Here is a 27,323-nt window from a genome sequence, read left to right on the forward strand (position 1 = left end):
CTTCTTTTTCAAGGGTCCCACGACAACAAGAGGGCATCCGTCGAAAATCAGGGGCGGGAAACTACAAGGTGACACCAGGAAATTCTTTTTCACTGAAAGAGTGGTTGATCGCTGGAATAGTCTTCCACTACAGGTGATTGAGGCCAGCAGTGTGCCTGATTTTAAGGCCAAATGGGATCAGCACATGGGATCTATTCACAGGGCAAAGGTAGGGGAGGGACATTAGGGTGGCCAGACTAGATGGGCCGTGGCCCTTATCTGCCGTCTATTTCTATGTTTCTATGATCCAAGTAGGCCATGAACTTGGGGAGTATGGACAGAAAAAACTCAAAATATCTAATGAAATGAAAATTATAGTTGAGGACTCTGGAGGTCATCATGGAGTTCTGGTAAATTCGACGACCAAATCTGTCCATTGTCTTGCCCTCTCTGCCCGGTGGAACAGTGGCATATACTTGAGAAGGGTGAAATTTCTTCAATGAAGATTCCACGAGAAGGGATTGATGGGATAGTTGAGCACCATGAAACCCCTTATGAAGAACTGTCCGGTATCTGGAGTCCAATTTCCCCGGAACATCTGGGATGGAATAGAGGGTTTCCAGACATCGGACAAAGGTCTGATCCAGTAGCTTATGAAGAGGAAGCTTGAGTGATTCAGCAGAAGGTTGAGGGAGATGCATGGTCTCGAGGTACTCCTTTGAAAATTTGGACCCAGTGTCCAGTTGAATGTCCAAATCAGCTGCCATCTGATGCAAAAAGGAAGAAAAAGACAGCTGGTCAGCCAAAGCCAGGCCTTGAGAGGGACTCGAGGACATCGAGGATTCTGGATCCAATGAGGACGGGGATCTGGATGGGGATAAAGACCCCACCATGTCCTCGAGATCCGGTAGTGGAGGAGGCGAAGTAGCCGGTGGGGAATACTGAAGAAAAGGTTGCTTCCGATGAGGCGAGGCATGCCTGGATGAGTGCTTCGAAGAATGTCTCGATCGATGATGCGAGCTGTGCCTCGAAGCAGACCTCGACAAACGAGGCGAATGTGTCTTCGCTGAGGCACCCAGAGAGTGGATGGGGCCGGAAGCGGTGGATCGAAGCAGAAGTGGTTGGCTGGAAGAACCACGAGGCACTCGCAAAGACTCGAGCCCTTGCATCGAGTAGATAGGTTCCAAAGGAGGCACTCGCAAAGACTACTCCTTGCATCGAGTGAATCAGTTCCAATGGAGGCATAGGCAAAGACAGTGCTCCTTGAGATGCATGCATCGATGCCAGACCAGACACTCGCAGAGACTCTGCTCCCTGTAGAGAGTGTAAGTATGGCTAAGGCACAGGAAGCGGCTCGACCTCGCGGGAGACCTCCGTATGCCTAGGCTGGAGTTGAGAGAGAAGCTTCGGTCCCATTGTGGTAAAGAGCTGAATGAATTGCTTCTCAAGTAAGGTCTGGAACGAAGCCGGCAAGGATGGATCCGCATCAGCAACAGGACCACCTGCATGGGCTTCGTGCTCCCTTGAGACAGTGTGAGAGTGCTTGGACTTTTGAAGCCTTAGGCACTTTGAGCACTACCAGGGGAATGGGCTGCTGTGCTATCTAACCTGAAGAGACAGAGGAAGGCACTGCAGCAGGCGTCGAAGGCTGAGCCGGTACAAATGAAGCAGGTCTGATGAGGCTCGGAGCAGTAGACGTGTAAGGCTGGAGAACTTCGGAGGAGGTCGAAGGTGAAGCACCCTTTGATGATGAAAGCTCCATCGAAGACTCCATGCTGTAAAGCTGCTCCCACAAGATGCAACGACGCTTGAAAGCACAGGCTGTAAGTGTTGAGCAAGGCCGGCACGATTTCGGGAGGTGTTGAGGCCCAAGACACCGAAGACAGCGTCGATGAGGGTCCGTCAGTGAAATCGTGCGCAGGAACTTGGACATAGGCTGAAAAAGCTCCGCTGCAAGATCGAAGCCGTGGGGATGCGGCCACGTGGCCTGCCCAGTCGAACGGATGTATGGAATCTATCCCCTAACTTTAGAGAGTACCCTCTCGTTCTCTTCACCTTGGAGAGGGGGAACAATTTCTTTCTCTACGAAGTCAAATCCCTTCAAAATCTTGAATGTTTCGATCATGTTCCCTCTCAGTCTCTTCTTTTCAAGGGAGAAGAGACCCAGTTTCTCTAGCCTCTCATTGTATGGCAACTCCTCCAGTCCCTTAACCATTTTTTGTCGCTCTTCTCTGGACCCTTTCGAGTAGTACTATGTCCTTTTTCATGTATGGTGACCAGTGTTGGATGCGGTATTCTAGGTAGGGGCGCACCATAGCCCGGTACAGCGGTATAGCAGCATGATAACCTTCTCAGATCTGTTTGTGATTCCCTTCTTAATCATTCCTAACATTCTGTTTGTCCTTTTAACCGCTGCTGCGCATTGCACGAACGGCTTCATTGACTTGTCTACAAGCACTCCCAAGTCTCTTTCCTGGGGGCTCTCTCAGAGTACAGCACCGGACATCTTGTATTCATACATATGATTTTTGTTACCGACAGGCATCATCTTGCACTTATCCACGATGAACCTCATTTGCCATTTCGTGGCCCATTCCTCGAATGAGTTTATGTCTCATTGTAGGTCTTCGCAATCTTTCTGTGTCCTCACTACTCTGAATAACTTTGTATCGTCCGCAAATTTAATCACCTCACTCATCATACCAATTTCCAGGTCGTTTATAAATATGTTGAAGAGCAAGGGCCCAAGCACCGAACCCTGTGGCACTCCATTCATGATACTTTTCCAGTCAGAGTATTATCTATCTCCCTGCCCCCCTGTCTATCTGTCTTTCTTTCTCTCTCCTTGCCCCTCTAGCCACCACCGCCGATTTAAGCCTGCTTCCTCAATGCCGACATTAATATCATGCGTTGAGACACTTCCCTGCTGGGCGGTTGTACTGCGAATGTGGAGTCACGGAGTTTCAAAGTGCGCATGTCCACTAAGGGTTTTATTATTATAAATACACATCATATTCAGCATAAAATCAAAATAAAATACCAGCCTGACAAAAATAGCAGCACCAATCACCTCCCCTAAACCAAAAATCAATCTCAAACAACCTAATACAACTCAGGTTTTCAATGACCAACATCTCATACTGTGTATTTCATACAACAAAACAGATATCTTTTCAACAATTTCTTAAAGGCATCCAAATTTTTTTGATGTTCAATGTAAGATGGGAGTCTATGCCACTCTTCTGGACCACAATATGAAAATATCCCCACTCTCCCAGCCTGCAGGCTCAGCTCATTTCTTGATGGAACCGCCAGGTCATGTTGTGTTGCCGAGCGCAGCTTTTGCAATCCAATGTAAGGAAATGCACTGTCCATCAGATATCGCGGGGCACACCTTTGTATACTCAACTAAACAAGTAGTAATAGTTTATACTTAATTCTGAACTCAATTTTCAGCCAATAAAGCTTGATATAATAATCTGTTATATGTTCATTTTTCTGGAGCCGAAATAACACCCTAATAAAAGAGTTTTGTGCTATCTGTAAAGCTTTCAACACTAACCTGTTTGAAACAATTAAGTGAAGGAAAGTTTTGTTTTGGAGTGCTGTGTCAGTTGAAATCAAGTTTCAAGTTTAATATTTTTCTTGATTGATCGCTTAATCGAATTCTAAGCCATGAACAGTTTAAAATACATTCAAATAGAGGCAAAACAATATAAACTTTAAATAATAACATTGGGTATATAACTAGTACATTATTCTCATTACATAAGGTAAGATAGGGGTTTGAAATACAATTAATAAAGAAAAGCAAAACAAAGGAAAAACACAGTAGGGAAACAAATAACAACAAAACATAATAAAATAAAATAGAATCACTGGTCTAAGAATTGTTAAATTAAATATTAAAAGCCGGATACTGGGCTTTAAAAGTATTGCTAAAGAGGGTCCTAATGGGGAAGGGCCATTACCAACGGTCACTGTGGGAGGTTGGTCCCTCTTGCCCGCAAGTTTGCTGTTAAAATAAAACTCAGAGAAGCAAATTAAGTAAAGCTCTGCAATTGAAGAAGGTAAAATTATGGTCTTACCTGTTAATTTTCTTTCCTTTAGAAGCAGCAGATGAATCCAGAGACTAGTGGGTATAGCTCACATCGACCAGCAGGTGGAGATAGAGAACTGATTAACAGTTGGCCTTAAAGCCTGGTGTTCCTCCTGTTGATTCAGTTATGCACTTTGCCCAAGCATCCCGAAAGGAGAATGAGCATCCACAAAACTTCATTCCAGTAGAAAATGTGCCACTCAGCAATGAAATAATACACTTACCAACCATATCCCAACTAAACCAATAAACAAAAACCCTACACACCGACAGTGCACTTGGGGAGGGGCTCTGGATTCATCTGCTGCTTCTAAAGGAAAGAAAATTAACAGGTAAGACCATAATTTTACCTTCCATAGCAAAGCAGCAGATGAATCCAGAGACTAGTGGGATGTAGCAAAGCAAACTCAAACCGGGTGGGACGCCAATGCCGCCTCCGCCAGCACTGCAGTGCCAAAACTTGCCTCCGAACGGGCCGCTACGTCTAAACGGTAATGCTTCGAAAAGGTATTTCCCGATGACCAAGTGGCCGCCCGGCAAATTTCCTCCAAAGACATCCCCCCGGACTCCGCCCAAGACGTAGCCAATGCCCGAGTGGAATGAGCATGAAGGTGCTCCGGTACTTTCTTCCCTGTCAACACATAAGCCGAAGCAATAGTTTCTTTGACCCAACGCGCAATGGACGCTTTAGATGCCGCCATCCCTTTGTTTTTACCCGCGAACAACACGAAGAGATGGTCCGACCTACGAAAATCATTCGTCACCCCCAAATAATGGAGAAGCATACGCCGTACATCCAGTAGACGCAAAGACAAAAATCTTTTTCCCCAATCCTCCTTCCGGAAGGATGGGAGGAATAAACTCTGGTTTACATGAAAGGAAGAAATAACCTTAGGCAGGAAGGACGGCACCGTCCGCACCGACACCCCAGTTTCCGAAAAACGTAAAAAGGGTTCTCTGCAAGAAAGCGCCTGTAACTCCGACACTCGCCTTGCCGAAGCCATCGCCACCAAAAATACTGTTTTCAGCGTGACATCCTTCAACGTGGCCGCTGACAGGGGCTCAAAAGGTGCCCCCTGCAACTTCCCAAGGACGAGCTTAAGACTCCATGTTGGACAACTTCGCTTTACCAGCGGGCGGATATGGTGAACCCCCTTGAGGAAACGGACCACGTCCGGCTGTGAAGCAAGCGTCGAGCGAGCCACCCGGCCCCTGTAACAGGCAATAGCCACCACCTGAACCTTTAAAGAGTTATAGGCTAACCCTTTCTCTACGCCTTCCTGCAGAAAAGCCAGAATAGCCGGCAGAGATGCATGGAAGGGCGCAATCCCCTGTCGGCCGCACCATGCATCAAAAATCTTCCAGACTCTCGCATAGGAGGTCGAAGTCGAAATTTTCTTAGCTTTCAGAAGCGTGGCAATCACCTGTTCTGAATAGCCCTTCTTTTTTAGCTTGACCGCTCAATAGCCAGGCCGTAAGACCAAAGCGGGCCGGATCTTCCATCCAGATTGGACCCTGAGTTAGTAAGTCCGGCGTTACCTGGAACGTTACCCGATCGCCTACGGAAAGCTGAATCAGATCCGCGTACCACGGCCGACGCGGCCAATCCGGAGCCACCAGGATCACTCTGCCGGGAAAGAGAGCGATATGTTGTAACACCCGACCTATCATGGGCCACGGCGGGAACACGTACAGAAGGGACTTCGGAGGCCAAGGGAGAGCTAACGCGTCTACCCCCTCCGAGCCCTTCTCCTTGCGTCTGCTGAAGAACCGAGGCAACTTCGCATTGCGGGATGAGGCCATGAGATCCAACTCTGGCAACCCCCAACGACGGACTAGCAGGCCAAATGCTCGAGCCGACAACTCCCACTCGCCCGGATCTAGAAGATTTCTGCTGAGGAAGTCCGCTTGCACGTTTTCGTGACCTGCAATGTGCGCCGCCGACAGAAGCGGAACATGCCCTTCTGCCCACCGAAACAATCTCCTTGCCTCTTCGGCCAACTGCGGACTCCGGGTGCCCCCCTGACGATTGACATATGCGACCGCCGTGACACTGTCCGAAAAGATCCTGGTCGGCCTGTCCTGAATCAGGGACTGAAAAGCCCGCAGCGCTAGCCCGATCGCTTTTAATTCCAGCAAATTGATGGGCCACTGGGCTTCCTCTAAGGACCACACCCCCTGCACCGAGGCTTGCAGGCACTGGGCCCCCCAGCCCCGCAGACTGGCATCCGTTGTCACCACCACCCAATCCGGCGTGGCCAAAGGCATGCCCCGCCACAGATGCAACTCGTGTAGCCACCACTGCATGCTGCGAGCCGCCCGAGGACTCCATTGGAGACGCACATTGTAGTCCAGAGAAGCTGGGGACCAGCGAGAGAGAAGAGACTGTTGTAAGGGCCTCATGTGGCACCGAGCCCAGGGGACCACCTCCAGGGTCGCTACCATGGAGCCCAGCACCTGTACATAATCCCAAACCCGAGGTCTGGGTGACCCGAGAAGTAGGCGAATCTGAGCCTGCAATTTCTCCCCCCGGTCTCGGGGTAGAAATACTTTCCCTAGAGCAGTGTCGAACCTGACCCCCAGATGCACCAAAGACTGCGACGGGGACAGAAAACTCTTGGGAAAGTTGACGATCCACCCCAACGACTGAAGGAGAGAGATTACTCTCTGAGTTACCGCCAAACTCTCCTGTCTGGACGAGGCGCGGATCAACCAGTCGTCTAAGTAAGGGTGTACCCGAATCCCTTCCTTGCGTAGAAAGGCTGCTACCACCACCATGACTTTGGAAAATGTGCGGGGAGCCGTTGCCAGGCCAAAGGGCATTGCCCGAAACTGATAATGCTGGCCAAGAATTGCAAACCGCAGATACCGCTGATGCGGAGGCCAGATCGGGATATGGAGGTACGCCTCCTTGAGATCTAGGGACGTGAGGAACTCTCCCGGTCGTACAGCCGCAATAACCGAGCGTACCGTCTCCATCCGGAAATGGCGAACACTGAGAAATCTGTTGACCACTTTGAGATCCAGCACCGGTCTGAATGACCCCCCTTCTTTGGTACAATGAAGTAAAGAGAATATATCCCGCGGCCTACCTCTTCCGGGGGCACCGGTATCACCGCCCCCAGATCGAGCAGCACCTGAAGAGTCATGCGGACCGCGTTTCCCTTGGCCGCCCCATTGCACGGGGACACCAAGAAAGAATCTACGACGGGAGAGGCGAACTCCAACTTGTACCCTTCTTGAACAATGTCCAACACCCACTGATCTGACGTGATAGTGGCCCACTCCGCCCGGAACGCCGAAAGCCGGCCCCCTAAGGGAAGGGCGGAGGGAGCCAAGCCCCCGTCATTGTGGAGTGCGATTTGCTATGGTACGCGTTGGCTGACCTGAAGAGGGTTTCGTCGTACGAAAGGAACTCCTCTGCTGAAACCTAGGTCTCGAAGCAGAGAAAGAACCAGATGCAGATCTGAAGAATGGTTTGCCAGACCTGGATCTCCTAACATCCCTGAAGCGCGGTCTAGACGATGAAGACCTCACCGGGGGCCTAGCCCTATCCTCCGGTAAACGCTGTGTTTTGGTATCCCCAAAATCCTTCACCAATTTATCTAAATCTGCTCCAAACAATAAACCCCCTTTAAAAGGGAGTCTCACCAGCCGAAGCTTGGATGCAGCATCTGCCGCCCAATGACGGAGCCATAAGGATCTGCGCGATACCACCGAAAGAGACATCTGTTTCGCAGACGCCCGAATAATGTCATATAAGGAATCTGCCAAATAAGCCAAGCCTGACTCCAAATCAGCCAGCTCCGAAGGGACAGAACCCCCAGCCTCCATTAAATTATCGGTCATCCCTTGCGCCCACTGCAGACATGCTCGCGCCGCATAAGAGCTGCAAATAGTGGCCTGTAAGGTAACCGCAGCTACTTCAAAGGACATTTTTAGGGAAGATACAATCTTCCTATCCTGCGCATCCTTTAGTGTAACCCCCCCTTCCACCGGCAAGGTAGTCTTTTTAGTAACCGCTGCCACCAAAGCGTCCACCCTAGGTAACCTAAACTTCTCAAGTTCGGTCGGGTCAACCGGATACAAGAGCCGCATGGCTTTTGCCACTCTTAAACTGGCCTCCGGCGTATCCCATTGCGCCGAGATCAGCTCCTGCATGGCTTCATGCACCGGAAAGGACTTAGGTGGCCTACGTGTACCTGCCATTAGGGGGTTACCCGCCGCCTTAGCATCTTCCTGAGAAATATTCAAACCCTGCAATGCCTTAGAAATCAAGGACGCAAGTTCTTCTCTATGAAACAGACGGAGAGCGGAAGGGTCATCAACTTCCCTACCCGAGGGATCTTCTGCTTCCCAATCTAAGACCTCACCTTCCTCCAAAGATTCAGGAAGAGAGAAAGGGGATACTGGAAGATTACCTTCTGCGTCCGCGGTCGCGAGTCTGCGTTTCTTTGCTACCTGCGACCGCCCGGGTGACACCATCGCCCCCGAAGAGGGTCTGGCAGAATTGCTATTCAACCCAGCAGAGGTAGAGGGCACCGGAAGGGCCAGCCCGGCCACCGGCAGGGCAGGCTGCGAGCCCTGTAACATAAATGCCCGGTGCAGCAGCATTACAAATTCAGGCGAAAATGAGCCCCACTTAAGGGACGCTAAACCGCCCTGCTCCGTGCCTTGGAGTGGAACCACGCCTTCATCCAGCGCTCCCGAGTCCCCCACCGCTGCAGAACTCCCCTCAGCCGTGGAAGAGCCCTGCATCAACCCCGAGTCGACCTCGAGCGGCGGGGACATCGAGCGAGCCTCCCTTACCCGGGAAATGGCCGCATCACATGCCTGCCTAAAGGCATCGTCTGCCGGTGCGTTTAAACACTCGGCAGAGCAAAGGCTCGACAGCGGTCTGCGCTTTCCACAGCGCGAACACTGCTGACCTGCCTCTGTAGCCATCCCTCGTTTCGGCACCAAAACAAAAACTTTCTATGTCTTTTTTTTTTTTTTTCACACGCGGAGAACGCCGCCGAACTCCGACTCCGCCCACCAACAAGCCCGGCACCCGGGAACGCAACCAAGCACCACGCTCAACGAGTAAGTAAACTTACTCACCCAATTTTATAGCCGCTCCACCCGAAGCCAGGTTATCGTTGGTAAATGCACTGGAAGCCGATTTAAATACTGCACGGCTCAGCACAAGCAGGAAGTCGGCCCCCTTTTTTTTTTTTTTTTTATATACTGGAATGAAGAAAGCCAGCAAGCCAGACAGCACTCCTGCAGCATCTAAAGAAACCCCTCAATCCAACGGAGGGGAGGGTGGAGAAGGGACCTGGGAGGGCCCAGGTGTACCTCCCAAAGCCGGCACCGCTCAGCCAGGCACCCCTGACCTACTGAAGAGAGCTAGTCTCAACAGAGGAATCTCAACAGAACACCAATCTATCCGGCAGCAGCCAGAATCCAGGAGCTAGAGAGGTAGCTCAACCCCTGCTGGGAGATAGAGCAAAACTGAATCAACAGGAGGAACACCAGGCTTTAAGGCCAACTGTTAATCAGTTCTCTATCTCCACCTGCTGGTCGATGTGAGCTATACCCACTAGTCTCTGGATTCATCTGCTGCTTTGCTATGGAAAGCCCAGATTAAAAGATTTGGGAAAATGAAGCTAGTGCTTACCTGGACTGGGAATCTTGTTTGAGCCCAGTCGGATGTAGTATGGACAGACCACCTGCCTAAGGGTAGGCAAAAGACTGTACAAGCTGTTAGTGATTTGCAACCCGTCGCTAAATTTGTCTAACACCTCAAGATTGGAGGGTGGCCAATGTTCAACCTTACCTCAAGTACTGCGTTCAATTCTGGCTGCCATATATTAAAAAAGATATAGCACTAGAAAAGGTTCAAAGAAGAGCGACCAAGATGATAAAGAAGATGGAACTCCTCACGTATGAGGCAAGACTAAAGAGGTTAGAGCTCTTCAGCTTGAAAAAGAGGTGGCTGAGAAGAGATATGATTGAAGTCTACAAAATCCTGAGTGGTGTAGAATGGGTACAAGTGGATTGATTTTTTTTTACTCCTTCAAAAATTACAAAGACTAGGGGACACTCGAAGTTACAGGAAAATGCTTTAAAACCAATAGAAGGAAATATTTTTTCATTCAGAGAATAGTTAAGCTCTGGAACGCGTTGCCAGAGGGTGTGGTAAGAGCGGATAGCGAAGCTGGTTTTAAGAAAGGTTTGGACAAGTTCCTGGAGGAAAAGTCCATAGACTGTTATTGAGAAAGACATGGGGGAAGCCACAGCTTAACCTGTATCGATAGCATGGAATATTGCTACTCTTTGGGTTTTGGCCACTGTGAAAATGGGCTACTGAGCTTGATGGACCAATGGTCTGACCCAGTAAGACTATTCTTATATTCTTAAGCTCTGGAACATGTTCCAGAGGTTGAGGTAAGAGTGATAAACATAGCTAGTTTCAAGAAAGGTTTGGACAATTTCCTGGAGGAAAAGTCCATAGTCTGTTATTGAGACAGACATGGGGAGAAGCCACTGCTTGCCCTAGGATCGGTAGCATGGAATGTTGCTATTTGGGGTTTTGCTAGGTACTGGTGACCTAGACTAGATGGACCATTAGTCTGACCCAGTAAGGCTATTCTTATAGTCTTATCATTTTCTATGTTTAGACACATTACTTAAAGCCACTTACATTTTTGCTGCTCGTCTCTTTGGACGGCCTCCAGGAGTAGTGTCCGCATCATCTGCTGTGTACCTGTCCTCTAGTTTATTGTTACAGCTTAGTTCTGGTGTCCGACACTCCAAATCCTGTGATAACCGCATCATCATCAACTCAGCTTTTGACTTTCTTCCACGTTTCTTTGGAACTTTCAGAGGCTGTGAAACATCAAGCTTTCCAGACGTATCCTCAGTCTCAGTTACTCCATCACCTTTCACCTCAGGCCACTGAGGGAGAAGTTTAAGGGAGCTAGATGTGTTTTTTCTCTTTTTGTTTTTCAGAGGTTGGCCACGTTTTCTTTTGGTTTTGGTTGTTCCTAACACCAAATTTTCGGTATGGGCTGAGGTTTCCAAAGCTGATGGGAAGTTATCTCTGTTACCCAAAGAATCTTCTACAACAGGAAGGACAGGATAAAGCATATGAGACTTAGAAATATGCTGGAAGATGTCAAAGATCTCTGTTTATCCTTTTATATCTTTGAATATCCTACGCCTAACAATCAACTTAAAAAAAAAAATCACCTCCATTTCCCCATGTTATTTATTAAAATTCAAAACAAACAGTATGGTTAACAACTTTATTCTTTATTTTATACCACAGGTTCATATATACACAGATCATAAGAAAGCATATATACATTTCAAAGCACAATCCCAACATAATATATAAAACAATTACAGATATAGCAGCCTATTGGGCTTTGTGTGTATCACACTAGCTAAAGCCGGGGGCAACTTGTATTGAATTCTACTCTAGCTAAGGGCTAGATTCACAAAGGGTATGGATCCAATCCGATCCGTGTCCGGGGGGCTGAATCACGAATCACCCTCATGGAAATGAGGATGATCGGAATCACGCCCCCATACGACTGTTGGGATCGCTCTCTAGCGATCCCGACGCATGCGCAGACCATCTATAGATCTGTAAATGGTCTGCGCGCATGATCAAGAGCAGTGACCTTTTTTTAAACTTTACATTTGTTTCTTTTTTACTTCGCAAGCCTGTGGTTTTAACCCAAGAGCGGGGTGGCAGGAGAGATTCGGGGCAGGCAGGCAGAAGAACGGGAGATTCGGGGCAGGCAGGCAGGCAGTCAGAAGAACGGGAGATTCGGGGCAGGCAGGCTGGCAGAAGAACGGGAGATTCGGGGCAGGCAGGCTGGCAGAAGAACGGGAGATTCGAGGCAGGCAGGCAGAAGAACGGGAGATTCGGGGCAGGCAGGCAGAAGAACGGGAGATTCGGGACAGGCAGGCAGAAGAACGGGAGATTCGGGGCAGGCAGGCAGAAGAACGGGAAATTCGGGGCAGGCAGGCAGAAGAACGGGAGATTCGAGGCAGGCAGGCAGAAGAACGGGAGATTCGGGGCATGCAGGAGAAGAACAAGAGATTCAGGGCAGGCAGGAGAGAGCAGGAGATCGGGGCTCAGAGCAGAGAATCAGGGCAGAGAGCAGGGCGGCAGAAGGCAGGGCAGTTGGAAAGGACCTCAGCAACTGGTCCTCATCAGTCGCTTATTTTTGGATCGGCCAGCCCAGTCGGTGTTGCTTTTTTATTTTAGTGAATCACTTCCTGCCTATATTTGAATGCTGTTCCCCCTCATTTGCATGCGCAGATCAGAGGATGATTGGGACAGAGGTTAGTGAATCGGGTCGCAGGGAAATCAGGTCATAAAGGGGTTGCTATGTGATCGGAAGTTTATCGGTAGGCTTTGTGAATCTAGCCTTTTGACTGTAACCAACAACGAGCTTAACGAAGTACTAATTAAAACTACAAAGTGGGGAATGAGATGTGTGCAGCCCAGGGGCACCTGGAGAAAGAAAGAAATATCTGATAAAAGATAGGGTGTTTATGTTGATGCAGCAACTAAAAGATGAAGGAGGTAGTAAGTTACTTTTTTTATCAGTACTCCCAGATGCATTACTTTGTGATGCAAGCAGAAAACTGGAAGAGCCCATGAGTTAGAGAGATGTTTACACGATGGGGGAGTTTTAGAGGACTTCCTTCTAGGACTTAGATAAGGGATTAAGCAAGCTGCCAGAAGAAATGCACAGTAGTTACGTAGCACATGGGGAAAGAAGGACAGACAGCTACAAGAAAAGCCACTGTTAAGATGGACTTGGGATAAGCAGCATAAGGTACCCATGACCTGGGTTGAGCCCTGTTGGAAACAGGATACTGGGCTTGATGGATCTTCAGTCTGTCTCAGTACAGCAATTCTTATGTTCTTATAAATTAATTTGTAGGATACACTGGACTCCAACACTTTCATCTAGAAGTAGGGAAGCAGGGTCTAGGGAATGTTGGAGGAGTTGTAGGCTACAATCCCATCACAAGCAAAAAAAGGTATCCTCTCCACAACTCAGTCAGTCTATTGCCATCAAACTTCTTTATAACACTCAATGCTTTGACTCTGTCCTACCTCTTAATTGCTGAACACTGGGTTCCAATATTATCTGCATCAAAAGCACAGTTACTTACCTGCAATAGGTGTGTCATTCTGGACGAACGGGTTAATATATCCCATTGCTCACAAACCTTGCAGAAGAATCTACTCTGAATTTTTTTCTGGATCCCTCCTACTTCACAGAGGGCTCTGCAGCCTGAAGGAGTTTTTCTGATCTGCTCAGTTTATTTCTATTTTTGTTGCATATTTTCTTCATCTTTCAGTGCTAAGAGCTCCTCTAGTCAAGGGTCCAGACCTGTCTGCATGGAGTAGAAGCAGACTGCGGTCTGCAGCTGGCAGGCCAATCTCTTGTGATACCTGTTATCCAGCCTGTAGAAGCCTTTATGGAGCTCGGGGCCATCCCCTGGTAGCATTGCTCACCTACTGCTTGCGAGGGTTTGTGTGTAGGCTGTTAGGCATCCATAGCGTTTCAGCGAGGTCTCACAGTGTGACGGCTGCATTTCGCCTCCTCCCTTCCCTTTTTGCATGTCTACGGGGGTAATCAGACACCGGTCAGACTGGCAGCCCGAAGATTCAACACTAGAAGGACGTTCTTTTTGAGGTAGTGATTTCTTCTCCCAGATACAGCTACTTTTGGAGCTAAGGCAGGCTCCAGCACAGAAAGTTGCTGCTTATTCCCTGATGTTCCCCCTCCTCTAACATCCTAAAACTGCTAGTTTTTTTGTTTTGTTTTACTGTTTTTAAGACTTTTTTTGCGCCAATATGCTGCCGCTGTGGCCATCTTGGATTTCCTGATTTTTTTTTGTTTGTTTCAAAACTTACATGGATGGAGTCCTCAAGTTCATTTGTCCCCCATTTCATGCCAGGTTTGCGCTTGATGGGTGCCCGATGAATGTCCTGGTGCCACGTGCCGCGCAGCACGTGAAAGGGAAGGCAGGAGCAGCCGGCTTAGCCTCCCCTTTGCTCTCTAGGGCCGAAGAAGGGAAAGGGATTGGGACTTGAGTCCCAATCCATTTCCCTTCTTCGTCCCTAGAGAGCAAAGGGGAGGCTAAGCCGGCTGGTATACTTATTTTGTACCTGGGGCAATGGAGAATTAAGTGACTTGCCCAGGGTCACAAGGAACAACCCTGGGATTCAATACCACAACCTCTAGGAGCAGAGGCAGCAGCTCTACCACTAGGTCACTCCTCACCTCACTGAGAGTTATTTTATTTATTTATTTATTTTTATTTCTATCTCGTTCTCCCAGGAGCTCAGAATGGGTTACCGTAAAGAACATACACAGTAGTTTAATGGCAAGACTGGTTGCGAAAAGCACAGTTACTTACCGTAACAGGTGTTATCCAGGGACAGGAGGCAGATATTCTCACATGTGGGTGACGGCACAGACGGAGCCATGGTACAGACACTTTAAAAGTGCATCGCCACTTTACGACTTTCAGAAAGTTCAAGATAGCCCACCTGCGCATGTGCAAGTGCCTTCCCACCCGATGTAGGCGCGTGGTCCATCAGTTCAGTAAGCCAGCTAAGAAGCCAATCTGGGGAGGTGAGAATATCTGACTACTATCCCTAGATAACACCTGTTACGGTAAGTAGCAGTGCTATATCCCAGAACAAGCAGGCAGCTTATTCTCACATGTGGGTGACCTCCAAGCTAATCAGAATGGGATGGTGGGAGTGTTGGCCTTTAGGGAAATAAATTTTGTAATACTGACTGCCCCTCCCGTCTGGAAAAAGATTCCAGACAATAGTGTGAGGTGAATATTTGAACCGAGAACCAGGTGGCAGCTTTACATATTTCCTCAATAACATAACATATAACTTTATTTTTCTATACCGCCTCAATCAAAAGAATTCTAGGCAGATTACACAAGAGAGAAAAACAAAATGGTAATAGTAAGAATACAGTATATTAACTAAAAGGACAGTAAAAAATTTAAGTTAATACAGTAAAATTATTATACTGAAAATGAAATCTCGAATTAAGAGATAAATTTATCAAATAGGGGTAGATCTAAGGAAAGCTACTGAAGCTGCCATAGCTCTAACTTTATGGGCTGTGACACAACTCTCCAGTTGCAGTCCAGCCTGAGCATAACATAATGATATACAGGAAGCCAAACGATTGGAAATCATTCTCTTGGAAATAGGATGCCCCAACTTGTTAGGATCATAGGAGACGAAAAGTTGAGTAGACGATCTATGCGGCTTTGTTCTGTTGAGATAATAGACCAAAGCTCACTTGTAATCCAGAGTATGAAGAGCCGCTTCTCCTGAATGAGAGTGAGGTTTAGGGAAAAATACAGGAAGCACAATCGATTGATTGAGGTGAAATTCTGTGACAACTTTCGGCAGAAACTTTGGATGTGTGCGAAGAACCACTTTGTCATGGTGGAACACAGTGAAAGGTGGATCTGCCACTAATGCTTGAAGTTCACTTACTCTTCTGGCAGAAGTAAGAGAAATGAGAAAAACAACTTTCCAGGTAAGGAACTTGAGATGAGCTGTAGACATTGGTTCAAAAGGAGGCTTCATCAGTCTAGCAAGAACTACATTAAGGTGGCAGACTACTGGAGAAAGTTTGAGGTGGTTTCACATTGAAAAGTCCTTTCATGAATCTGGAGACCAAAGGATGAGCAGTGAGAGGTTTACCCTCCACTGGTTGGTGAAAAGCAATAATAGCACTGAGATGGACTCTAATAGATGTAGACTTGAGTCCCGAGTCAGACAAATGAAGAATATAATCCAGGAGTAGTGAAACTGAAACGGATTTTGGATCATAATGATGACGAAGACACCAGGAGGAGAAACACGTCCACATCTGTTGATAACATTGTTGAGTGGCCGGCTGAGAGAGGTGAAGCTCAGCTGCACTCAGCCCAAGAGATACCAAGCTGTCAGGTGTAGTAACTGAAGGTTGCGATGTAGAAGCGCACCTTGACTCTGCATAAGAAGAGATGGAAATATCGGTAGAGGCATTGGCTCCCTGGCACTGAGCTGAAGGAGAAGGGAGAACCAAGGCTGCCTGGGCCACTGAGGAGCTATGAGAATCATGGTGGCTGACTCCTGCTTGACTAAATAAAGTCTTTAGAATGAGAGGAGTAGGTGGAAACGCGTAGAGAAACTTGTGTGTCCAATCCAGCAGAAATGCATCTGCCTCCAGACAGTGAGGTGAGCAAAGTCTGGAGCAGAACTGGGGCAACTTGCTGTTGTGGGGAGATGCAAACAAGTCCACTTGAGGAGTACCTCACTGAGCAAAAATGGGAAGGAGCGCTGCAGAGTTGAGCGTCCATTTGTGAGGTTGAAGAACTCTGCTGAGCTTGTCCGCTAAGCAATTCTGTTCCCATTGAATGTACACTGCTCTGAGATAGATGTTCCGAGCAATCACCCACAGCCAAATCTTTTGAGCTTCCTGACAAACTAGGAGAGATCCCATGCCTCCTTATATAATATATTGCTACTTAATTGTCCATGCGAATCAAGGGTGGACAGAATGCTAGGAATGTTTAAGAAGGGGATCACAAACAGATCAGAGAAGGTTATCATGCCGCTGTACCAGGCCATGGTGCGCCCCCACCTGGAATACTGCATCCAATACTGGTTGCCTTACATGAAAAAGGACATAGTACTAGTTTCAAGTTTATTAGGATTTTATATACCGCCTATCAAGGTTATCTAAGCGGTTTTTACAATCAGATACTCAAGCATTTTCCCTCTCTGTCCCGGTGGGCTCACAATCTATCTAACGTACCTGGGGCTATGGAGGATTAAGTGACTTGCCCAGGGTCACAAGGAGCAGCGCGGGGTTTGAACCCACAACCCCAGGGTGCTGAGGCTGTAGATCCAACCACTGCGCCACACACTCCTCCATACTACTCGAAATGGTCCAGAGAAGAGTGACTAAAATGGTTAAGGACTGGAGGAGTTGCCGTACAGTGAGAGGCTAGAGAAACTGGGTCTCTTCTCCCTTGAAAAGAGGAGACTGAGAGGGGAAAATGAAGCATTCAAGATAATGAAAGGAATAGACTTAGTAGAGAAAGAGAGTTTGTTCACCCTCTCCAAGGTGGAGAACACGATAGGGCACTGTCTAAAGTTAAAAGGGGATAGATTCCGTACAAACGTAAGGAAGTTCTTCTTCAACCAGAGAGTGGTAGAAATCTGGAACGCTCTTCCAGAGGCAGTTATAGGGGGAAACACTCATAAGAACATAAGCATTGCCTCTGCCAGGTCAGACCAGGGGTCCATCATGCCCAGCAGTCTGCTCCCGCGGCGGCCCCCCAGGTCCGTGACCTGTAAGTGGTCCTTTACCTAAATTGTTTAGTTCCTATTCATTTAGTACCTGTATAGTTACCCTCTATATGTACCCTTCAAACCCCTTCTCTTTCAGGAAGTCATCCAATCCCTTTTTGAAGCCCAATATTGTACTCTACCCTATCACCTCCTCTGGGAGTGCATTCCAGGTGTCCACCACCCTCTGAGTGAAGAAGAACTTCCTAGCATTCGTTTTGAATCTGTCTCCTTTCAATTTTTCTGAATGCCCTCTTGTTTTTGTTGGCCCGGTTAGTCTGAAAAATCTGTCCTTTTCCACCTTCTCTATGCCTTTCATGATTTTATAAGTCTCTATCATGTCCCCTCTAAGTCTCTGCTTTTCCAGGGTAAAGAGCCCCAGCTTCTCCAACCTTTCAGCATATGAAAGGTTTTCCATGCCCTTTATCATCCTTGTTGCTCTTCTCTGGACCCTCTCGAGTATTGCCATATCCTTCTTAAGGTACGGCGACCAGTATTGGACACAGTACTCCAGATGTGGGCGCACCATCGCTTGATACAGTGGTAGAATAACTTCCTTCGTTCTGGTAGTGATACCCTTTTTGATTATGCCCAACATTCTGTTCGCTTTCTTTAAGGGCGCTGCACATTGCACCGCCGGCTTCATTGTTTTATCCACCAATATCCCCAAGTCTTTTTCTAGGCTGCCTTCCCCCAGTACCCTCCCTCCCATCGTATAGCTGTACATTGGGTTCCCCTTCCCCACATGCAAGACTTTACATTTCTCTACATTGAAGCTCATCTGCCATCTTTTTGCCCACTCATTCAGTTTGTTCAGGTCTCCTTGTAATTCTTTGCATTCCTCAACAGTTCTGACTCTACTGGAGAGTTTTGTGTTGTCCGTGAATTTTATAACTTCACACTTTGTCCCTGTTTCCAGGTCATTTATGAATATATTGAACAGCAGCGGTCCCAACACTGACCCCTGTGGGACCCCACTTGTGACCCCTTTCCAGTCCGAGTAGTGTCCTTTTACTCCTACCCTCTGTTTCCTGTCCACCAGCCAATTCCTGATCCATCCCCTACCACCCCGTGGCTCCACAGTTTCCTCAGTAGGCGCTCATGAGGTACCCCAGGGATTCAAGACAAGGTTAGACAAGTTCCTGCTGAACCAGAACGTATGCAGGTAAGGCTAGACTCAAACAGGGCACTGGTCTTTGACCTAAGGGCCGCCGCGTGAGCTGGGCACGATGGACCACTGGTCTGATCCAGCAGTGGCAATTCTTATGTTTTTATGTCTATAAGATGCTGAAAAGCTTTGAAAGCGTAGTAAATCACTGAGTTCCAGAAGATTGATATGGAACTTCCGCTCTTTGGCAGACCAACGACCTTGAATCTGTAGACCATCCAGATGCGTCCCCTAGGAATAAGTGGATGCATCCATAGTCAAAACTTTGTGATGAGGAGGCATGTGAAATAGGAGCCCTCTGGAGAGATTGGATGAAATCATCCACCACTGCAGCGACTGTCGAAGAGACGATGTCACAGAAATATGTTGTGAAAGATGATCTGTCGCTTGGGTCCATTGAAAGGCTAGGAGGGCACATTGAGGTGTTCTGAGATGGAACCTCGCCAGAGGAGTCACGTGGACCGAAGATACCATATGGCCCAGAAGAACTATCATTCGCTTGGCTGATATGGATTGGAGTTGGTCCACCTGATAAAGCTGAATCAGAGCATCCTGATGATTCTGGGGAAGGAATGCTCTCATTACCGTAGTGTCGAGAATTGCTCCTATAAATTGAAGCCTTTGAGACAGATGAAGCTGTGACTTGGGGAAGTTGATCTCGAATCCCAAGCTCTGGAGAAACAAGATGGTGTGATTTGTCGCTAGCATAACATCGTGACAGGACGGGTCTTTGATGAGCCAGTCGTCTAGATAATAATAATAATAACAGTTTATATACTGTAGGACCGTGAAGTTCTATGCGGTTTACAATGATTAGAAATGTTACAGATTGAATGGAATAAACAAAGTACAGACTTAGTGATTGATAGTTCTAGCGATCGTTTGTTTAGTTCCCATCTGGTTTTCTAAGGCATACTATCCCGTCTGTGTTCTTTTTCCTATCACTAATATACCTGAAGAAGGATTTGTCCCCTTTCTTCATGTTCTTTGCCAGAGTCTCTTTCACTCGAAGTTTGGCCTCCCTGACTGCCGTTTTGACCGCTGCAGACCTCGTCCTATGTTCTAGTTTAGCTGAAGGGAGACAGGTTCAAAACAAATGCAAGGAAGTTTTTTTCACCCAAAGGGTCGTGGACACTTGGAATGCGCTACCGGAGGAAGTGATCAGGCAGAATATGGTACAAGGATTCAAACAGGGATTGGATGGATTCCTGAGGATCGTGGGATCGTGGGATACTGAGGGAGGAGCTGGGAGGTAACACAAGTACAGGAAGTAAATCAGGTAATGAGTATAAACTAACCTGGTCGTGCATGTGCAAGACCGGAGGGCTAGGACTTCGATAGGAAGGCAGGACTTAAATGGGAAACCAAGGTGGCAAGGGAGCCCCTTCTGATGATTCAGACAGGTCTTGACCTGTTTTGGGCCGCCGCGGGAGCGGACTGCTGGGCGGGATGGACCTGTGGTCTGACCCGGCGGAGGCACTGCTTATGTTCTTATGTTCCCTAGTCTCCGTTCGTTTGTAGGAAATGAATGCTTTTTTCTTCTCCTTGACGAGGTGCAAGATTTCTGCGGACTACCATTGGGGTTTGTTGTTTTTCCGCCGTTTGTGTACTGATTTAATGTAGAGGCTTGTCGCTTCATGTATGGTAGATTTCAGGGATGACCGCATAGCTTCCACATTATCGGTCGTAGCTTGGTTCTGCAGTGTTCGGTGGACGAAATCTCTCATGCGTTCGAAGTCAGTGCCTCGGAAGTTGAGTACTTTTGTTTTCATGCTTGATCTAGGGAAACTTTTCCTGAGGTAGAACCACACCATGTTGTGGTCAATGGAGGCTAGCGTATCTCCTACCGAGACCTTCGAGACGCTATCCCCGTTGGTGAGTACCAGGTCCAGGATCGCCTGGGCCCTAGTGGGTTCTAATACCATTTGTTTTAGTCGTGCTCCCTTTATGGATGTTAACAGTCTCCTGCTGCCGTTGGTTGTTGCTGAGTATGAGTTCCAATCTGCGTCAGGCATGTTGAAGTCCCCTAGCAGAACAGCGTCTCCCCGTAGAGTGATATTCTCTATGTCTTCAATTAATTCGGAGTCTTTGTCTTCCAGTTGTCTTGGAGGTCTATATACTACACCAAGATACAGGCATTTTTCCCTGCCTCTGGCCAGGTTCACCCAGAGGGACTCCCCGGTGTACTTGACATCTGTGATTCTGGTAGTTTTGATGTCTTCTTTAATGTATAGTGCCACCCCTCCCCCTGACTTTCCCTCTCTGTCCTGACGAAATAAGTTGTATCCCGGTATAGCCATATCCCACCCATGAGAGTCTGTGAACCAAGTTTCGGATATTGCCACCACGTCAAGGTCGGCATTCATTATTTCGGTCTCTAATTCTAGAATCTTATTGCCTAAACTGTGTGCATTAACATACATAGCCCTCCATACCCCGTGATTGCTAAGTCCCTGTGGGGAGTTTTCCACCTGGGGTAGTGTGACTCCTAGAGAATTGTTTGCAATGGGGGCACTTACTTTGGACTTAGAATCGGAGTTTCGACTCACTTAGTCAGGATCGTTCCTTACTGCACTTGTATCTGAGTGGGTACCCTCCCCCGACTTACCTAGTTTAAAGCCCTACGAAGCAGGCGGGCTAGTCGGTGTCCAAAGACGTGCTTACCCCTGCTGGTCAGATGGAGTCCGTCTGGTCCCTGAAGTCCTTGCAATGCCTCTCCATGGTTCAGAAATCCAAAGTTCATTTCCCGGCACCATCCTTGAAGCCACTCGTTAGTCCTCAGTATACGCTCATCCCTGGCACTTCCTTTTCCTCTAACTGGGAGGATCGAAGAGAAGACCACCTGCGCTCCTGTCTGCTTCAGCCTCTCACCCAGGGCTCCAAAGTCTCTAGTTATGTTCTCCGGGGTGTTCTTAGCAGTGTCGTTTGTGCCAATGTGGATGAGGACCATGGGGAAGTGATCTTGGGGCTTGAGAAGCCTATCAAGACAGGCGGTGACATATCGGACCCATGAATGCCTACTTCAGAAACTGAAGAACCACGGGGTGGAAGGAGACGTACATAGATGGATCAGAAGCTGGTTGGCGGGTAAGAAACAGAGGGTAGTTGTGAAGTGCCACTACTCGGACTGGAGGAGGGTCACGAGTGGTGTCCCGCAGGGCTCGGTGCTCGGGCCGCTGTTATTTAATATATTTATAAATGATCTAGAAACAGGGACGAAGTGTGAGATAATAAAATTTGCGGACGACACCAAACTATTTAGTGGAGCTCGGACTAAAGAGGACTGCGAAGAATTGCAAAGGGACTTGAACAAACTAGAAGAATGGGCGATGAGATGACAGATGAAGTTCAACGTTGAGAAATGTAAAGTACTACACGTGTGGGAAGCAGAAACCCGAGGTACAGCTATACGATGGGAGGGATGTTATTGAAGGAGAGTACCCAAGAAAGGGACTTGGGGTAATGGTGGACATGACAATGAAGCCCATGGCACAGTGTGCAGTGGCCACTAAGAGAGCAAATAGAATGCTAGGTATAATCCATTGGATGATGGAGACAAAAAAGGAGTGGTAAAAGAGGAAAAAGAGATAGCAGACAGGTTAAATAAGTTCTTCACGTCAGTCTTCACGAGGGAGGACACATCCAATATTCCGGAACCGGAGGACATCGTAAATGGGGATCGGGATGAAAAGCTGGTCCAACTAGAGGTAAGCCAAGAGGATGTCCTCAGGCAGATAGACAGACTAAAGAGCGACAAATTGCCAGGTCCGGACGGCATTCACCCAAGGGTACTCAAGGAACTAAGGAACGTAATAGCAGAGCCACTTCGCCAAATATATAACCTATCCTTAAAAACTGGAGAGATCCCGGAGGATTGGAAAATTGCAAATGTCACACCCATCTTCAAGAAGGGTTCAAGGGGGGACCCGGGGAACTACAGGCCGGTGAGCTTGACCTCGGTCCCGGGAAAAATGATGGAAGCACTGATTAAGGACAGTATCTGTGAACACATAGAAAACAATGGACAGCTAAAGTCGAGCCAGCACGGCTTCTGCAAGGGTAGGTCATACCTCACAAACTTATTGTACTTCTTTGAGGGGGTAAACAGACAGGTGGATAAAGGGGAATCCATTGACATCATTTACCTTGACTTTCAAAAAGCCTTTGACAAGGTACCGCACGAAAGACTGCTTAAAAAGCTGTGGAGACACGGGGTGCAAGGGGAGGTCCACCGATGGATCAAAAACTGGCTGGCAGACAGGAAACAGAGGGTTGGAGTGAAGGGCCATTACTCAGACTGGCATGGGGTCACGAGCGGAGTTCCGCAGGGGTCGGTGCTGGGACCGCTCCTGTTCAATATATTTATAAATGACCTGGAGGCGGGAACAAATTGCGAAGTTATTAAATTTGCGGATGACACCAAACTCTACCGCAGGGTTGAAACCATGGAAGACTGCGAAGATCTGCAAAGGGACCTAACGACGCTAGAAGAATGGGCCAAAAAATGGCAAATGAACTTTAACGTAGGGAAATGCAAGGTCATGCATGTAGGGAAAAAGAACCCGATGTTCAGCTACAAAATGGGAGGATCACTGCTAGGGGTAAGTAACCTTGAAAGAGACCTGGGAGTGATGGTGGACACGTCTTTGAAGGCGTCGGCACAGTGCGCCACAGCCTCAAGAAAAGCAAACAAAATGTTGGGTATCATTAAGAAGGGTATCACGACCAGGACAAAGGAGGTCATCCTGCCACTGTACCGTGCGATGGTGCGACCGCATCTGGAGTACTGTGTCCAGTATTGGTCGCCGTACCTCAAAAAGGACATGGCGGTACTTGAGGGAGTCCAGAGAAGAGCAACTAAACTGATAAGAGGTATGGAAAACCTCTCATATACTGACAGACTGAAAAAGCTGGGGCTGTTCTCCCTGGAAAAGCGGAGACTTAGAGGAGACATGATAGAAACCTTGGACTTCCAGAAAGCGTTCGACAAAGTTCCACACGAAAGACTTCTCAGGAAACTACAAAGCCATGGCATAGAGGGAGATATACAAAGATGGATAGGCAAATGGCTGGAAAACCGAAAGCAGAGAGTGGGCATAAATGGGAAGTTCTCCGACTGGGAGAAAGTGACTAGTGGTGTACCCCAGGGCTCGGTACTTGGGCCGATCCTTTTTAATATTTATATCAATGACCTGGAGGAAGGAATATCCAGTGAGATCATCAAGTTTGCAGACGATACAAAACTATGCCGGGCAATCAGATCGCAGGAGGATAGAGAGAAACTCCAGAGCGACTTGTGTCGGTTAGAAACATGGGCGGAGAAATGGCAGATGAAGTTCAATGTGGAGAAATGCAAGGTAATGCATTTAGGCAATAAAAATAAGGAATACGAGTATACAATGTCAGGTGCAACTCTGGGGAAGAGTGAACAAGAAAGGGACCTGGGTGTACTGATAGATAGGACCCTGAAGCTGTCGGCACAATGCGCGGCAGCGGCAAAGAAGGCAAATAGAATGTTGGGCATGATAAAGAAAGGAATCTCGAGTAGATCGGAGAAAGTTATAATGCCGCTTTATAGGGCAATGGTCAGACCACACTTGGAATACTGCGTCCAACATTGGTCTCCCTACCTAAAGAAGGATATAAAACTACTGGAGAGGGTGCAGAGACGAGCAACAAAACTGGTGAAGGGTATGGAGAGACTGGAATATGAGGATAGACTTATAACACTAGGATTGTTCTCCCTTGAGAAAAGGAGAATGCGTGGGGATATGATCGAGACCTTCAAAATACTGAAAGGAATCGACAAAATAGAGCAGAGAAGATTATTTACACTGTCCAATTTGACACGGACTAGAGGACATGGAATGAAGCTAAGGGGGGACAGGTTCAGGACTAATGTCAGGAAGTTCTGCTTCACTCAGAGAGTGGTTGACACCTGGAATGCCCTCCCAGAGGAGATTATTGCGGAATCGACCGTCCTAGGCTTCAAGAGCAAACTAGATGCATATCTCCTTAAGAGAGGCATATAAAGATATGGTGGACTATAAATTACGCCAGGTGTACACCTGGCGGGGCCTCCGCGTGTGCGGATCGCCGGACTTGATGGACCGAAGGTCTGATCCGGAGATGGCAGTTCTTATGTTCTTATGTTCTTATGTTAAGATCCTGAAGGGTATAGAAAAAGTAGACAGGGACAGATTTTTCAGATTACAGGGAACCACAAGTACAAGGGTGCACTCGGAAAAATTAAAAGGAGACAGGTTTAAAACAAATGACAGAAAGTTCTTTTTCACCCAGAGGGTGGTGGACACATGGAACGCACTTCCGGAGGCTGTGATAGGCCAGAGCACGTTACAAAGCTTCAAAGAAGGTTTGGATAGGTTCCTAGAGGATAAAGGAATTGAGGGGTACAGATAAGAGTAGCGGTAGGTTATAGGGATAGTCTGGGACCATTGCTCAGGCAATGGGCCTGATGGGCCGCCGCGGGAGCGGACCGCTGGGCGAGATGGACCTCTGGTCTGCCTCAGCGGAGGCAACTTCTTATAATCAAAAAGGGTATTACTACCAGAACAAAAGAAGTTATCCTGCTGTTGTATCGGGCGATGGTGCATCCGCATCTGGAGTACTGCGTCCAATATTGGTTGCCGTACCTTAAGAAGGATAGGGCGTTTCTTGAGAGGGTTCAGAGGAGAGTGACACGTCTGATAAAAGGTATGGAAAACTTTTCATACGCTGAGAGATTGGAGAAACTGGGACTCTTTTCCCTGGAGAAGAGGAGACTTAGAGGGGATATGATAGAGACTTACAAGATCATGACGGGCATAGAGAGAGTGGAGAGGGACAGATTCTTCAAACTTTCAAAAAATAAAAGATCAAGAGGGCACTCGGAAAAGTTGAAAGGGGACAGATTCAAAATGAATGCTAGGAAGTTCTTCTTTACCCAACGTGTAGTGGACACCTGGAATGCGCTTCCAGAGGGTGTAATAGGGTAGAGTACGGTACTAGAAAAGTATGGGTTCAAGAAAAGTTTGGACAATTTCCTGCTGGAAAAGGGGATAGAGGGGTATAGATAGAGGATTACTGCACAAGTCCTGGACCTGTTGGGTAGCCGCGTGAGCGGACTGCTGGGCACGATGGACCTCAGGTCTGACCCAACGGAGGCATTACTTATGTTCTTATGTTGGACAAGTTCCTGCTAAATTGAAATGTACGCAGATGAGGCTGGACTCATTTAGAGCACTGGTCTTTGACCTGAGGGCCACCGCGTGAGCGGACAGCTGGGCAGGATGACCACTGGTCTGACCCAGCAGTGGCAATTCTTATGTTCTTATGTTAGTACCTGAGGAGCTGATAAAACTGGATTTTCAGGTCTTCTAACCGCTTCACCTTCCCTGTCACCGCAGATAACGACCACCAGGACCCCTCTGGGAAATTAGGGAAGATACACGATCCAGTTCCAATCCCAGCATACCTCCACGGAACTGCAGCAGCCTGCGCTCTACCCCTTAGCGGATGAACACAGGGTGAGATGGCTCCTGATCTGGAGACCCGATCCAATCTGCAGGCAGTCTAGGGAGCTTACTGCAGTTTCAGCTAACAGAGCACTCCCCAGAAGCAGATAATATTTAACTAAAAGTCTGTGATCTCCCGCCGAAGGATCACTCCCACAGAGTGAATCCGCAGCACTTGGGCAATACCTACGATACAGAACAAATTAAAAGACTAGAAAATGAAAAATAAATCACGAGCAGAAGAGACCAGAATCCAGCAGCAAGGCTGCAGGAACAAACTGGGAATCATGGGAAGTATCCAGAGAGGCATCCTCAGAGGGAGCAGACAAAATTTGATTGTGAGCCCTGCAGCCAAGGTTGGAAAGGATGCAAGACTCTAGTGTTCAGCCTCCAGAGGGATTGTACAAGAAAGCGGGCTATAAATAAACAAACAAACAAGACCCTGTTCAACAATTATAGAAAGTAACATCTTTAGAACAGAAGGTTGAAGAAGTACAAAATCTTGGAGTGGTTTTGGTGAAAGATAAGAACTTAGTCCAAAGGAAGATTGAATATCTGGAAAATTAGTTGAGAAATAATATACACTTTTTGAATTTTCCCAAGTCTCTGTTGATATCTTCAGTGGACTTGGTAAGAAGATATTTTAACGAGGTTCTCAAAATTCCAGAAGAAGCTCTTCCCCTGATCGTAAAAGCACAATATGTTTTTGGGAGATAATCTGGGAGGACTGAGACCTTCGGAAGATCTGATCCGATAGTAGATTTAACTGGCTTTCTTGAATCTTCCCTTGAAATAGTAACACAGAGATTGACTTTAATTGTAACATTTGCTTTGGAATCACAATAATATTTTGCGTTTGTATTTCCATATTAATCAGCGGTTTATGGGATCATACATTCGTATACTGTACAGTTTATCTCGTGATACATAGAAGAGGATGCAGGCATTCTTGGCCTATAGACCAAGGGTGACTGCTTTGGGAGCCAATTTTGTATTGAAATTTCCTTGTATTTCTTATAACTTCTTTGACCCTAAACAGCTAAAGAGAAACTTAAAAATGACTGAGATAAATGAGGGCTGAGATAAATGAGTGGGGTGGCAAGCTTCTAGATTTTTCTTTTTTTCCCTTATTCAACATTTTCATGTATCTTGGAACCTATTTCTTTT

At 47.5% G+C, this 27,323-nt stretch overlaps 1 protein-coding gene across 5 annotated transcripts in view; it reads right to left on the reverse strand.

Moving 5' to 3' along the window:
* Window positions 1-27,323, reverse strand: part of GTF3C2 (general transcription factor IIIC subunit 2) — a 357,778-nt gene that overhangs the window by 306,504 nt on the left and 23,951 nt on the right. For 4 of the 5 annotated variants that reach the window (XM_033936535.1, XM_033936537.1, XM_033936536.1 and 1 more), the window contains exon 4: window positions 10,764-11,181. In XM_033936535.1, coding sequence (XP_033792426.1) covers window positions 10,764-11,181 — 418 coding nt within the window. Of the gene's footprint in view, window positions 1-10,763; window positions 11,182-27,323 lie in introns of those variants that run through there. The other variant, XM_033936539.1, reaches the window with a different exon arrangement.

Source organism: Geotrypetes seraphini, chromosome 3 (assembly GCF_902459505.1).
Source record: "Geotrypetes seraphini chromosome 3, aGeoSer1.1, whole genome shotgun sequence".
NCBI lineage: Eukaryota > Metazoa > Chordata > Amphibia > Gymnophiona > Dermophiidae > Geotrypetes > Geotrypetes seraphini.